This window comes from Chlamydotis macqueenii, chromosome 9 (assembly GCF_036417535.1).
Source record: "Chlamydotis macqueenii isolate bChlMac1 chromosome 9, bChlMac1.mat, whole genome shotgun sequence".
Lineage (NCBI taxonomy): Eukaryota > Metazoa > Chordata > Aves > Otidiformes > Otididae > Chlamydotis > Chlamydotis macqueenii.
In genome coordinates, this window is record NC_141564.1 from 8,270,256 (window position 1) to 8,284,098 (window position 13,843).

At 44.8% G+C, this 13,843-nt stretch overlaps 1 protein-coding gene across 2 annotated transcripts in view; it reads right to left on the minus strand.

The window, feature by feature from the left end:
- The window catches only part of DGKD (diacylglycerol kinase delta), a 59,024-nt gene extending 45,956 nt beyond the window's left edge, over positions 1 to 13,068 (minus strand). For both annotated transcript variants that reach the window (XM_086754979.1, XM_086754976.1), the window contains exon 1: positions 12,907 to 13,068. In XM_086754979.1, the coding sequence (XP_086611105.1) occupies positions 12,907 to 13,068 (162 nt within the window). The remainder of the gene's footprint in view (positions 1 to 12,906) is intronic.
- Between the last annotated feature and the right edge of the window lie 775 nt (positions 13,069 to 13,843).

Genomic DNA, 13,843 nt, shown 5'->3' on the forward strand with positions numbered 1-13,843 from the left:
CCTCTGCTTTCCCTCAGCTCCCACCTGCCGCGCTCAGCTCCCGAGTGCCGCACGTTGGGTGGCTCCCCTCACCTCGGCAGGGCTCACTCACCTCTGCACAAGACGTGCATTCCTCCATTCCTCTTTTAAACAGAACCCTCTTTTTGTTACCCAAAGATAACAATCCCAGAGGTCATCTTGCCCCTCCCTAAGTAGCAGTTTATGTCACTTGCCAGCCTCTATCTATAGAAAACCTCACAGCGACATAACTCAGACATGAAAGGCCAGTGAGAAGCGAGCTCTCGCATGCATGCGTTGCTCAGAGAAAACAAGCCTCTGGTTCAGAGCTGCCCATCTCTGCACGAGAGCGGTTGTTCTATTTATAGGCACACAGCTCAGTAAAGAGTTTGGTGGGTTTGGGCGGAAAGGGCTGGAGATAAGATCAAGATGACTTTATAAAATGATTCAGACATTGCTGCCTTTCTCCTGCTCTATTTTAATTTTACAGCCAAGGGACTTGCTACTTGCAGAGGAATGCAGCTAAAGAAAATTAACTGGGGAAAGGACCTGACAGCAAAGTGACACTGAATGAAATAAAAAGGGGGAATTGAACAGTTATTTCTGCTCACTGGCCTCTCTGTAGCTTTTTTAATTAAAATCTACTCTGATCAGATTACTAGCCATGTAATTCATCAACACAAAAGTGAAATTATTTCTTCCATAACAAAAGAGAGTTACATCTATTTTTAGTGTCATATATTGGATACTACTGGAAAAGCTACTGCCCTGAAACGTGATTAGGTTTGATTATGTGCATCCTATCAGGGACAAATACAAAAAATGATTGTGATGGAACTATCCAGATTGCTTCCTATCCAGCTGAGTTTTTCTCCAGCGTGATGTCCTGTGGCATGGCACTCCATGGCCAGCCAACACTGAAAAAAATGAAGTTATCTTCTTGGATCAAGCCTAAAATGATGTGCTACTGGTTTAAACAGTGACCTAATTTTATCATATTACAAGACAGCATAAAAAAGGTTACCGAACAAATTAACAGTTTAAAGCAACACTGCACATTAGCAAAGAGCCTTAAGCTTGTTTCTGCAAAGAACACGATTAGACAGCTGAAAGGCAGGGCCTAGGAAATTTCTAGCATTTCACTACTTATCTTTGGCCTTGGAGAAAAGCAACTTCCTGCAGAAAAAAATTCAGTTCACGGCAAGCAATACACAACCCTGCCCCCCAACTCATCTCCTTTTAAAACTTGACTTTTAGGAAGAGAAATAACATGTTCTCAGATTTCTCCTGTCAAAAAGGGAGCAGGGTTTAGGCCTAATCCTGAACTGACGAAAGAAAAGTTTTGCCACTGACCTCAATGGGAATGGTTTCAAACAACTCGGAGAACTTAAATTGAAGTCTTAAGACAAGGAGAGTCTTGTGCTTTAGTGCTTCCCCTTCATGCAGTCCCACCTCATAAGAACAAGAAACCAAACGATTAACAGTAGTCATTCATAAAACCAGCCAGACACGGTTGTATTTCTTGCAGTACTGTCTGAGGTGTCTCTCTAACCAGTAACCCACACCAGGAGATCAGACAGCCAGCCTACACAGATGAAATACTTTCTACTCTGATAACGTGAATTATTCTAGAAAAAAAGTTAAGAACCATCACATCAGATTTCAGCTGCTTACAGAGTGCATCCCTTTTTCTCCTGCTCACTACACAAAACACAGGACTAGCTGATCCTTTCCTGAAGCTTAAGCCTCTTGCCCCATTTGGAAGTAGGGCCCTTGATATAACTAATTTCCTAATCTGGAAAACAAGACTCTATTAGCCAAACCGAAGGCAAGTATCAACTGTACCCAGCTGTCAGGTTGGCAAGTGTCCTCTGGCACAGGGAGGCTCCAAACTGTGTTTGATACAGACAGAGGAAGAACAATACAACCTATTTTACAGCTGAGATCATGACATATTCTTAGGGGCAGTTATTCAGTGCAGCATATCTGAAACAAGAATTTTGCTCCACTGATATTTCTTTCCATTGCAGAAAAAGAACTGTATACAAGGTAAAAGCAAAATCATGCAAAACTATCTCAACAGTAACTAAAGAATTCCAAATATCAAAGTCTTCAACATCTGGATTTCTCTGTTTTCCATGTGTCTTTAGAATGTAAAAACTTCAGGGCACGGACCGTTTTTATTTGTACGTACTATAAAACTTTGGGCAGGGTGCCGAGACCAAACAACAAATAACTGACTAAAGAAAGCACCAAATGCACAGAAAACAAAACGAAAAAGCATACACAGAATTGACTTTATATACGCTTACTAAGGAATTCTACAGGCAGTTGATCCCCAGGGACCAAGCGATCTCATTTAGTCACTGACTTCAGGTAAACTGTGGCAAAACAGATGGGATTAGACCTGCAGTCCGTTAAACATGGAAAGAGTCTCCCCACGCCAGGGCAGGAACAAACCTGGAGTGCTGCACCTTGTTGTGGGTAAAACAGACTTAATAGCTGGTTCCTTAAAAGCCTTTTGTGGTCATAAACATGGAACTAATAATTATTTAGAAATCAAACTAAATACAGTAAATCTAACAACAAAACTACAGGAATAAATCTAACAAACCCTGGAGAATAAGACATGAAAGGTCAAAAGGCTAGGGGTTAACAAGCTAATCCGAGAGCAACATCCTTCCACCAGACAGTGGTCACACCCTGCAAATTAACTCCAGGAAGCTTGGAGGGGGGAAATCTGGATCAGTACAGCAATTCTAAGTAAAGGACACACAGAGAGCTACACAGATCTATAGGGGAGCACAAGGAATTTACAGGTTGTGTCGTCCTGTTTGAGAATTCTACATTAAATGCACTTGGCTCTTGCAAAATTGAAAAATGCATTAAGATTTCTTTCACTAGTATGAAAAGGACAAGACATTATCTGAACTCAGGGCAACAAAAGGACTTCAGAAGAGGGAAAAAGGAAAAGAAAATCAGAGGTCAGCCACAGGAATCAAATGTCAAAATAGAAGCTAGGGCTGTGAGTAGACGATCCAGTAACAGAAGCCAAGCTCTCCGCTGATGAAGGGGATACTGTCTAGGCTTTCAGTGTACGTTGTTTAATACCATTTTGTTTTAACAATCTATGCCTTATAAACTGTGAAGCACCCATGTCAGGTTACAGCAGGGACCTCTATAGAACCACATGGGAGACCCTGCAAAAACTCCCCTAACAACCATCCTCCCAATCTTCCCTCTTTTCTAACCTCCAGCTCTGCTGTGTTAGTTGTACACAGTGAGAGACTAGGGGCGAGCTCACCCGACAGCTCTCAGTACAGTCTCTCGGCCACAACAAGACGAGCAGAATTCAGAGCAGCGTACAGCAGTCCGTTGATAGTGCAGCTGAGATGTCACTGCAACAGGAAATGCAAGCTTATTCTCTGGATCAGCAGTACAAAAACAGGAGTTTATATCAAATAAAATACCAAAACTGGGCGTGAGTTAGAATCTCCCTTGGCACAGATAACCAAATGTTCGGACACCTCATTCTTCATTAGTTAATGCTGCAGCCAGTAAACAAAGAATAGGTCTTTAAATTAGCTTCTTTTCAATATCATGTTCAGCTGCTACTATTGTGAATTATTCTCTTCTAAAATGGACGAGCACTCATAGATCTAAAGTGAACAAACTAACACAGAAAAAAAAATTGAAAGCACGCAGAAAGGTTGCACGTATATGGGAAAGGAAATGCAACATACCAGCATATCATCACACAGCTCCCTGGTAAAACGAGCTCAGTTAGAGAGCTCCAAGCGAAGTGCTTAAAATAGATGAATACTCTGGTCAGCTACTTAGAAGAGAGAAAGAAAAACACACCAGTACACTCTGATTCAGGATGAGTTAGTAGCTGGACAACTCCTGGCATGCTATCTGCTTAAGCCCTCAGTATGCTTTCCATAGGCTCCAGGCATCCTTCCCAAACACAATTATCAGAAGAGTGGAATTGAGCACAAAGCTCAAGTCATCTCAGCAAACTATAACAAAGCTGGAAGATAAGGGCTCAAATCCATCCAGAGAGATAACCAAAGCCAAAATAACAACAGTTTAAAAGCTACCTGAAAACTTTGGAATGGAACCAAATTTTAAAGGGTACCACTTAAACATGAACTTTACACATTTAATGACAAACATGAAAAATACGCTGTTATTTTTTCTACCATCTTAAATTACATATACACAGCCACATCCCTTCCTTAGGGCATTTTCCCCATGCACAAAAAAAGGTCAAAACACATGACCTGCTGTGAAACTTTCAGCTCTGAGCCATGCCTGTCACATAGCTATGCACCAGCACCACAGAATCCCCTGCGTTAACTCAGACTCATGCTGCTCTGCTGCTGAAACACAGCAATATAACCTCATTCTGAATTACAGCACTGAACGCAGAACCCTTTAATGCTACATACAGCCTGTATCACGAGAGCTTCAGTAAGACTTTTATTCACTCAGAGAGTGCCAAGTTATTACCAGAAAGTGCTCTTGCCCACCTAAACCCACCCATCCACTTCACCAGCAGGTAGAACGAGCCAGGCACTTACCATAGTGGCGTGTCAGGGCCATTTGGTACAAAAGTATCAGGCTGGGAAGGTGCGACCGGAGCTCCTACAAGACTAGTGAACGTAAGGGAAAGCACATCCAGATTACAGCTGCGGATCTCATCCTTGCAATCATAACCACCCCATCCTTCCCATCCTGCTAAATGTCATGGAGATCTTGGCCAAGTAGGAAGGAAAAGCCAGCAGAAAGTACTGGTACGAGAACTTCAGGACATGGGAAAGTGAAAGTTATACCTTGAGGAAGAAAACTGAATCCTTTGCCCTTGTGTTGAGGAGGCTGAGAGAAAGACAGCTTCCTCCCACTGTGTCTGGATTCCCATCAACTCTGCTACTGAATTTTGCAAGGAGCCTTATTTGGTAGTGGCTGGTAGATGTAGGGCCAAATTCTGATCCTTTTACTCCAGCTGGTATTCCAATGGAATTACACTGTTGAGAGCAGAAAGCAGCTTTTGGCCTTCAGCCATTTAATTAATACTTAAGGTATCTTAGAATTTATTTTTATCTCATCTGTAACAATTGTTGTTATCAGATTTTCCATATTTATGTATTAAACAACCTATGCTTTTAAGTTTTTTTTTCCTCGTCCTCATCATTTAACATAGTTTTTAAAGGATACTCCACAGTTTTTAATTTGTTTTTCCATTTTCCCTGTTTTAATGTCCTGCAAATACCTTTGATCATGCCAAGACATCTTGATCAGCACCAGCAACAACAAGGAAGATTAGCACAGCCCTGGGAACACCATTTTGTTAACTTTCAGCTAAACAGAACAGAAAGGTCTGGCCTGAGTTCCCAGAATAGTGATTTTTAATAAAACCTCAGCAATAGATCTACATGTTCAAAAATAGTGCTCTGACTTGCCTCCGCAGAGAGTGGTTTGAAAAGCAGGCAACGTGCCCTCCCTATTCCATCAGCCACACTTCCGTCTTTCAAGAACCAGCAAAGGTGGGTGTCCCACAGGTCAAGACATTACCCCAGAGCTTGCAACATCTGCCTCAGTTTTGAGCTGCCCCGGGGATGCCCTGTTTGATTTTGTGCATTTGATACAAGAAGTATGTATCTCAATTCCCTGTATGGGAAACTGAGGTGGTACCACCTCTCCCCGCTAGAATATTACATGGCTACATTTATTAAAACTTGCAAGACTCAAATACGATGTGCTTGATGCAAACATTATGTAATCAAAATGGCGTTTCCTTTTTCAAAAAAAAAAGCAAACCACAAGATCAGAATAGGTATCAGATGTAAAACTTTGCAACTTAACGACGAGACTGCGAGGAAATAAAAAGATTCCCTCTAAACCCAAATGGAGTAATCACATCTTAAGCAATTACCTAACTCGGCAGTGGTAATCTTTTAGCTAGGCAAGCCACTTTTTTCCTCTCTGGATGAAAGGAGGGCAGAAGGCTTCAGCTCTCCTCTGTATAACTGCTTTCCTATCCATGTGTAGCACAGGGACTGCAGACAGTAAGCGCCATATGCTGTGGAAGCACTGGACTGCTTCTGCAGAGGTGCAGCACTACTGAACCAGGCAGGCACAATAAACTTACAGCTTTCTGGATCGCTTTATACAAAAAGTATGTGAGAAGGGACCACAAAAGATGGTAGCTGATGCAGATCACTGCTGCTGCCTCAGCTACTTGTCCGCCTGAAGCTGAACTGTCCCTGGATAACTGTCCCGCAGGGCTGCGGAATCAACAGAAGCATCTTCTTTCCGTAAGAGACACACAAATACTTAGTGAAACAAGCAGCAATAACCACTCAGTGGGGAAAAAGCAGGGAACAAATGGTTTAAGTGGAAAGTTAATAAAAATTCTTTTAAATTATGGTTTGTGCATTTGAAACTTCCAAGAGGAAGGTGCTTTTCTTTAGTGCCACAGCAGCATCAGAAATTTCAGGGCAAAATACTATCTAGTGTAAATCTTAAGCTTTCAAGGAAATAAGGAATACAAAAACCTCTCTTTACCTCATTTCTGTTTTCTCTTTAGTAAGCAGGTATACTTGCTATTTTAGAAACGATCACATTGGATTTGTAATTAAGGAATGTAAAGTTACACAGTGTTTTGTGTGGTATACTGTATTTTCTAAACAGGTAATCTGGAGATAGTAATTTTACAGTTTTCATTTGTAGTTTTCATTTATGATCCAGTACTCCTCCAAAGTAAAATATCAATGATTTTTTTGTAACAACAGGTTTTGAGTAGGGGGAAATACTCTAAATACTTGACTTAATTTTATTTTTAAAAAGAAAAAAGCCCTTTAATACCCATTTTATTTTGTCTCTAATTTTATTTGAGAAAACAATTACTAGTCTGGCAATGTACTTTTTAGTAATGTGGTCTAAGTAAATCCATGTTCTCAAAGCACGCAGAAGTTTAATGTTAGCTCTTTAGTTCCCGGAACCTGAACTATACTTAGAAGGAATGAGAAAAGCTACAAGTGTGTGTGGTTTTGTGCTTTGTTTTGGGTTGTTGGGGGTTTTTTTTGTTTTTTTTTTTTAAAAGGAAGTAACAGCTGTTGCTTTCACATAGCATCCAAAACTCTCCTGCAGTGAGACAAACTTACAGTACACCAGTGGAAACACAGTACTGGGAGCCTTCCCAAATTTCGTCAGAACAGATGAGTCTGAAGAGCACGCAAAACATAATGTAGATTGAGTTAAGAGACAGAAACATTCTTAGAGCCATGTACCGTGGCCTAAAATCCTGCCTTCTTCCTTAGTGCTCAGAAAAGGAACTAGTTTGTTTGTGGTGTTAATTCAAGAAAATTCATGTCCTTAAAACTTTTGATCTTGGGAAAAAAAAAAAAAAAAAAAAATCACCTCTGTTTAGCAACCTGATCTTCTTGAAGACATCCCTTGCATGGGGGTTGGACTAGACGGCCTTTAAAGGTCCCTTCCAACCCAAACTGTTCTGTGACTCTATTCTATAACTCTGTGATTCTAAGATGTTCAGTTTCAATTCAATCATAAGGACTTTTGCAACAATTATCTATCTTTTTAAGCAAGGAGTTCCCATTTTCTACCTGGACTAAAGCATGAGACACTATAATTTAAGTCACGTGAAGCTCCTAAAACATCCTCTTTTAGACATCCTTTTAGAAGGCAGCATAACAAAACCAGACAGATATTTTAATGTTTTAGTGGAAGATGCCACAGAGAGAATGTGAATTAAGCCATAAATTCCTGAAAATTCCCTCCTCATTTGTTGCATTTCTTTTACATTGTCTCTTTATTGAAATCCATTGCTTCTTATCATAATTCTTCTTTCAGTACTTGTATCAAATGAATAAACTTCTCCATTTCCTCACGCTAAACTCATTTCAGAAAACCTTAAAACATTTGCCCTCTAGAAATAAAAATAACACTTTTTTTTTTACCTATAAAAGGATGTTTTATCTATTAAGCAATACAAGAAGAAACAAAATTAGCTTTCTTCAGTTGCTCATGCTGCCTACCATATGTTTGAGAATGCTGTTTCGTCTGCTCTGGAAACAGGCACATAAACAAGGAGAAACATTTTGCTTGCTCCTGTTCTTTCTTGCCTGTACACTTCAGGGTGGCTCCCAGACCTCAAAGCTACTAATCAGAAAGAGAATCACAACCTCCCATAGTGCAAAAGTTATCTATACCACAGACTGCTACACAGCACAGAAATCGGAAACTCGCTAGTTCAGATACTGAACAAAGTCTGTCCACCGCAGCATAAAGCTCAGTACCAGTTAATTTGTCCTGCTTTTCACAGTATAAATTAACCTGACATATCTCTGCTACTGGAGCCAGGCAGCTTCCAATATTGCAGCAAGTTTGGAGAGCTGCTCGCTCTGTTTGCAGCTCTGTTGAAATATATACTGCAAACTTGTCTTAAAAAGTTCAAGGCAACGATGAATGGTTATAAAAACTAAAATATTACAGAGAAATTGCTCATAAAAGTAAACAGAAGTCAGACTGAATTAGTCTAAACAAGAAGTCCTCCTGATGCCACCCAAGGACGTTGCTGAAATCCTGTCTGGTAAACAAACTGAGGTCTCAACATACCAAAGCTGGCACACTGGAAATCACACCTAATTGATGAATGAAATGAGAAGATGGGTTATTCATCCACTCTCCTGCTTTCTGAGGTTTGTACTATGACGTTTGCAATGAAAGGTCAAGTGCACAGGAAGAAGTACACTTTACTTTCGGAGCCCATAAAAGGTGCAGTGCTCCTCTGTTTCATACCCTCATCTCCCAGGACCACTTCTGATACTACTGTGTCTTCATCCATCCCAGGTGACAACTGAGATGGTATCACCCCTTCAGCTGATTCCAGCTGAGTCCTCAATACTGCTTAGAAGGTGGGAATGGGTCGCCTGCTCTCACCTCTCCTCATCGTGTTATTTTATTTAATCTCTTTCCTAAGTCCCATTCGTTCAAAAATACTTTATCTTAGCTGACCAACAGTTTCTCTAGCTGCACCAATGCCAGCCTGAGAGCAGGAGAGGGGCTAAAAGCAGTGTACTATTGAAGCTTGATGCTGGTACAAGTCCAACAGGTCTCAAAATGGCTGATCAAGCACTCTATGCAGCCTCTACTTCTTTGCCAGTTGAGACAACAGCAGTTACACTACCAGCTATACCTGATCATACAAGGTTTTTTCTTTCCCCAGAATAATAATCATTAAGAGATTGCTAAACATACTTTTCTTATACCTTCTTCTCTTCCCCTAAAATTCTTCCTAGTTAAAAACAGGTAAGTTCATTAAACCATAGTACTTCACTTTCCAAACACTTAGCTTTCCACTCCTCCTTCCCCTGCTCTGTATCTTCACAAAGGACTGATTTTTCAGCTAAACAGATGTTAGCTATGATTTGCCTTCAGACACTCCAAGTCAAAGTCATAGTACCTATACATCCAACAATTTTGTTTGCCCCACAGTACTACTGCACCAACATACGTCAGTCAAACACAGTTGGGCAACCCGTGGTCACAGAAATAAGTTCACAGAAGTTTTATGGTCTTGTAAGCAAGCAGCTTTATCTTACAGAGTTTCTTGGGAGAACAGATGACAAGACTAGAGGAAGGAAAACATATCTTCAAAGTGCTTGTGGCTGTGACAAACAAGTAAATTCAGAGGAACTCCATGGCTACAGCAAACTTTGTACTCAAGCTGTAACAACAGTAAGCTTCCACGGTGATTTAATTGTACTTACAGGCACAGTCTTGAGCTAACTACAGCAAAAGATGTGGTTAGAAGAGAGTAATATCCTCAGGGCACAGTAAAAATCTGCCTGCATCTCTTACTGTCACTCCGACGGACCTGTCCAACAGCTTCTACAGCTTATGGTAGTCTGTACTCTGTCATTCAATAGACAAATTCAGAATCAGGTCTGCCTTTACACAGGAAGCAAGCTCCTCAAAGTCTCATCAGAACTACGACTACTCACAAAGTTGTCTTTGCTCCTTGCCCTGAGGGCAAGGAAAAAGTAAACCTGCAGCAGCACGCAGAAAATACGATGATGAAACAAAAAGACATCAACAAGCCACAGAGGAAATCAATCCTCGATATCACAATACCTGGGCTTACTTAGAAAATTTGACACTGTTTAGTTGAAGGTCTTCTGCAGATTAACATACAGGAGGCCTAACAGCTGTAGACAATATCTGTTTATAATCCTTGTTCTTAACATGTTTATGTTCGCATAGTACAAGTGGCTGGTTTAGGCTTTTTCCAGTCATGCTGACGCAGGAAGTGATGTAAAACAGGGCAAACGATTAAGTAGGGACATGGGAACACGTTCAGCTATATTCAAACAAAAGTAAAATCCAACGCACCTTTTACCTTAGCATCTCAAACACCCCACTGAAAGCAAGAGTTCCCACTCTAGTCATTATCCTTGCTCTTATCGCTAACACCACCATGTAGATATTAAAGTCAGACTATGGCATCCTTCCTCCCTCTCGCATAGGACCCCGGCCACAAGTGGTATTAAAAAAAAAAAAAAAAAAAATCACAAGGTTCATCCAACCTCCTGCAAGACAAATTTCTGATATTGAGCACTCTGAAATTAACAGACTGGATCAGGTCACCTGGTGCTACAGCACAGCTGAGATCTGCCCGATACATGGAACATCAACTCATTTAGAGGGCTTCACAGTTTCCTGTTGTGGCCAAAAGAACCATCTCACTCACTCAGCCCAGACCCTCAGTACCTTAACACAAGAAGCGAGTGACAGTGTCAGCAGCACTCAGCAGATGGAGGAAGCAGCCCCACCATGCGTAATGAAGTGAGCACATGGTCCTCACGTATGACTGTATTTTGTCAGGGGGTTTTCAGAATTAGAATCAACATAGCAAAACAATGTCGAGCACCAGAACGGTGATACATTATGTGTTTGAAAGCAGGACAAACTAGCCAGCAGAAAAAAAGATCTCTACGAATACTACTTCAGACACCGTGTCATGCAGACATTTACTCTCCTTCGCTATGAATACAAGATAAGCAACACTGAGCGACCAGCATCAGCACTGAGCAAACCTCCTGCATCCACGCAGCAGCAACTCTGCTTGCCTGTGCTTCAAACAGGAAGGTGATAGCAGAAGAGTAATTAACCTGGTATTTCTAAGCAGAAACATCACACAACAAGGCAAGAGTTACACAGGACTTTAAAGGCTACAAAGAAAAACCATGCAGCTATAGTAAAAATAGTGCAGAAGAGGGCAACTCCCTATGGGTGGTTCCTAGCCTAAGGCTGAAGGAAATCTTCACATCTTCTCTTACAGTAACAATACATAAGAACTACAGTTGCAGTTGCAGAATACTCTTACTGCCCCTAAAAACGGCATTATTGTTCCAGAACAAGACACAGAGCGGTAAAATATGACTGGGCCAAGGGAATTAAGGTGGAAAGGACTGTTACCTGGCCAGGTGAAGCAGGGCAGAAACAGCTGGGAACAAAGACTAAGCAGCCATAAGATCACTCTTTGACTAGACAGGAGGCTAAACATGGCTAAAGAAAGGAAAAATACAGCAGTACAAGATGGGGAAAACTGGCATGCAACCATGAAAAGGAAGGGAAGATGCTGAGGGAGGCACACACTGACTGTAGGGGACAACAGCAGGGGCCGCACCTTTCAGAGCACAGAGCTCTGAATGAGACAATGACTTGTGGCAGGTCCAACAGGGCCGCAGGAGGGACGTTAGGAAAGAGATAACGGGGGAGGGCACACTGCGGCAGGGAGATACAGCTGGGCTGTGCAGGGGCCCTCAGGGAAGGCACAGGGAGCTGAGGAGGGAGCCCCTAGCAACTCTAACATGGAGAAAAAAGGGGAGATGCAGCTTCAGGTGGCTGGGAGAGACAGAATATCCGTGGGGGTCAAATATCAGACAATGGGGGACAGGAACTCAAATCTGACTTCCTTGACTCCAAGAAAATATTACAGGGGGAGAGAGTAAGGAAGGAAAGAGGTAAGGCAGGGTCCTGCTGAGCCTGAGCATGCCGATCACCGTTAGGGTAAAGCAGCCCCACAGCAGGTCTGAACCTGGGCACTGGGAAGAAGGTAGCCTAAGCTGGGCCACCGCGGAGGGCGGACAGGGGAGGCTCCTACGGGACTTCAGAGGGGCAGTTTGGAGATGGCATCTGCTGTGTGGTTGGGGGCAATTCCAGGAGCCCTTGAGAGCAGTTAGGGGGTCGTTGGCAGACCCTGAAGGGTATTTAGGGGGCAGCTGCTGACAAGTATCTGAGAAACAGTTTGCTGTGGGCATCCCTGAGGAGCATTTAGGGGTTCACAAGTCCATGAAAAGCTGCTGGGGGCTGTTGTCAGCAGGTCTCCGAGGGCGGTTTGGGGGTCACCGGCACGTCCCTGAGAGGCGGTTTGGGGGGAGAGGGGGGGAATCTCCGGCAAGTCTCTGACCGGAGGCTGGGGGGCAGAGCGCGAAAATGGCCGAGTCCCCTCAGTTTGGGGGGTCGCCGGCGGGTCTCTGAGGGGCGGTTTGGGGGAGAGATCGCCGGCAGGACCCTGAGAGGCGGTGTGTGTGCGAGATGGTCGCTGGCCGTCCCTGAGGTGGAAGGGGTTGATCGCCGGCAGCTCCCTGAGGGGTGGGCTTGAGGGGGTCCCTGGCAGGCCCCCAAGGGAGGTTTGTGGGGGGTCTCTGGCAACTCCCAGGGGGGCGGGCTGCGGCCGCCGGCGGGTGCTCCCCGCGGCGGCGGCGCAGGCCGTGCCGGGCGGGACGGGGTGGCGGCGGCGCCGAGGGAGACGCGGAGGCAGAGCCGGCCGCAGCGCTGCCGGAGCCCGAGGCCCTGCCCGCGGCCCCCGCCCGCCGCACGCACCTTCTGCCGGATTTGCCCGGACGTGGAGACTTTGCGGATGAGTTTCTGCGGGGAGCCCGGCTCCTGCTCCGGCTCGCTGTCCGACGATTCCTCCGCCGCGGCGCTGGCGGCGGCGCCCGCCCCGGCCTGCGGCTGGGGCTGCGCGGCGCCCGCCGCCGCCATGCTGCACGGTGCGGGGCGGCGCGGCCGGCGCCCCCTCCCGCCGCGCGCCGCGCTCTGCAGCCGCCCGCCCGCCCGTCCCGCCGCTGCAGCGCCCCCTGGCGGCCCCGGTCGGCGAGGAACCGCCGAGGCGAAGCGGGACGGGCTCGGCCGCCTTCCCCGGCACGGCACGGCACGGCCACCCCTCGAACCGACGCGAGCTCTCCCACCCGAGCATCGTTCACACTGGCGCCTGCCGGATCCGAGCACCTCCCTGGCTGTTTGGGGCCAGAAAAAGGGTTTTCAGCTCACCTGAGCCCAAAAGCTTGAATCTCAGCCCCGATTCTCGCGGTTGTTTCCAGCACCCCGATTGTTCCACTGGACTTCACAAAATACTGTGGGGAAGGGAGGTGGATCCTCTTCGCCCTAGGTCAGCCCTGCTGTACCAGCCTCCCACACAGAAAGGTTCTTAGCATCTGCTCCCCCTTACACGTCCTTTCGGTCACAGAGGGGCTCGCTGCTCCCGCAGCACCTGAGCAGGCTCCTGCTGCCAAACGCTGCTTTATTTTCCCGTACAGAAACGCGCCTGCCTGACTCGGCCTTTCCCCATACCACTCCTCAGGGGCTCTGGTAGCATGGGATGACTCTTGTTTCCCTAATGCCCCATTAGCTGCAGCTACTGGACAGCACCAAGTGTTTCAGCTGGGATTTCATGAAGGTGTACGAGGGAAAAGCATTTGTCACCAAACCAGTCCCCTCAGCAGACAGCTAAAGCACAGAGGCCATGTATTTGATAAAA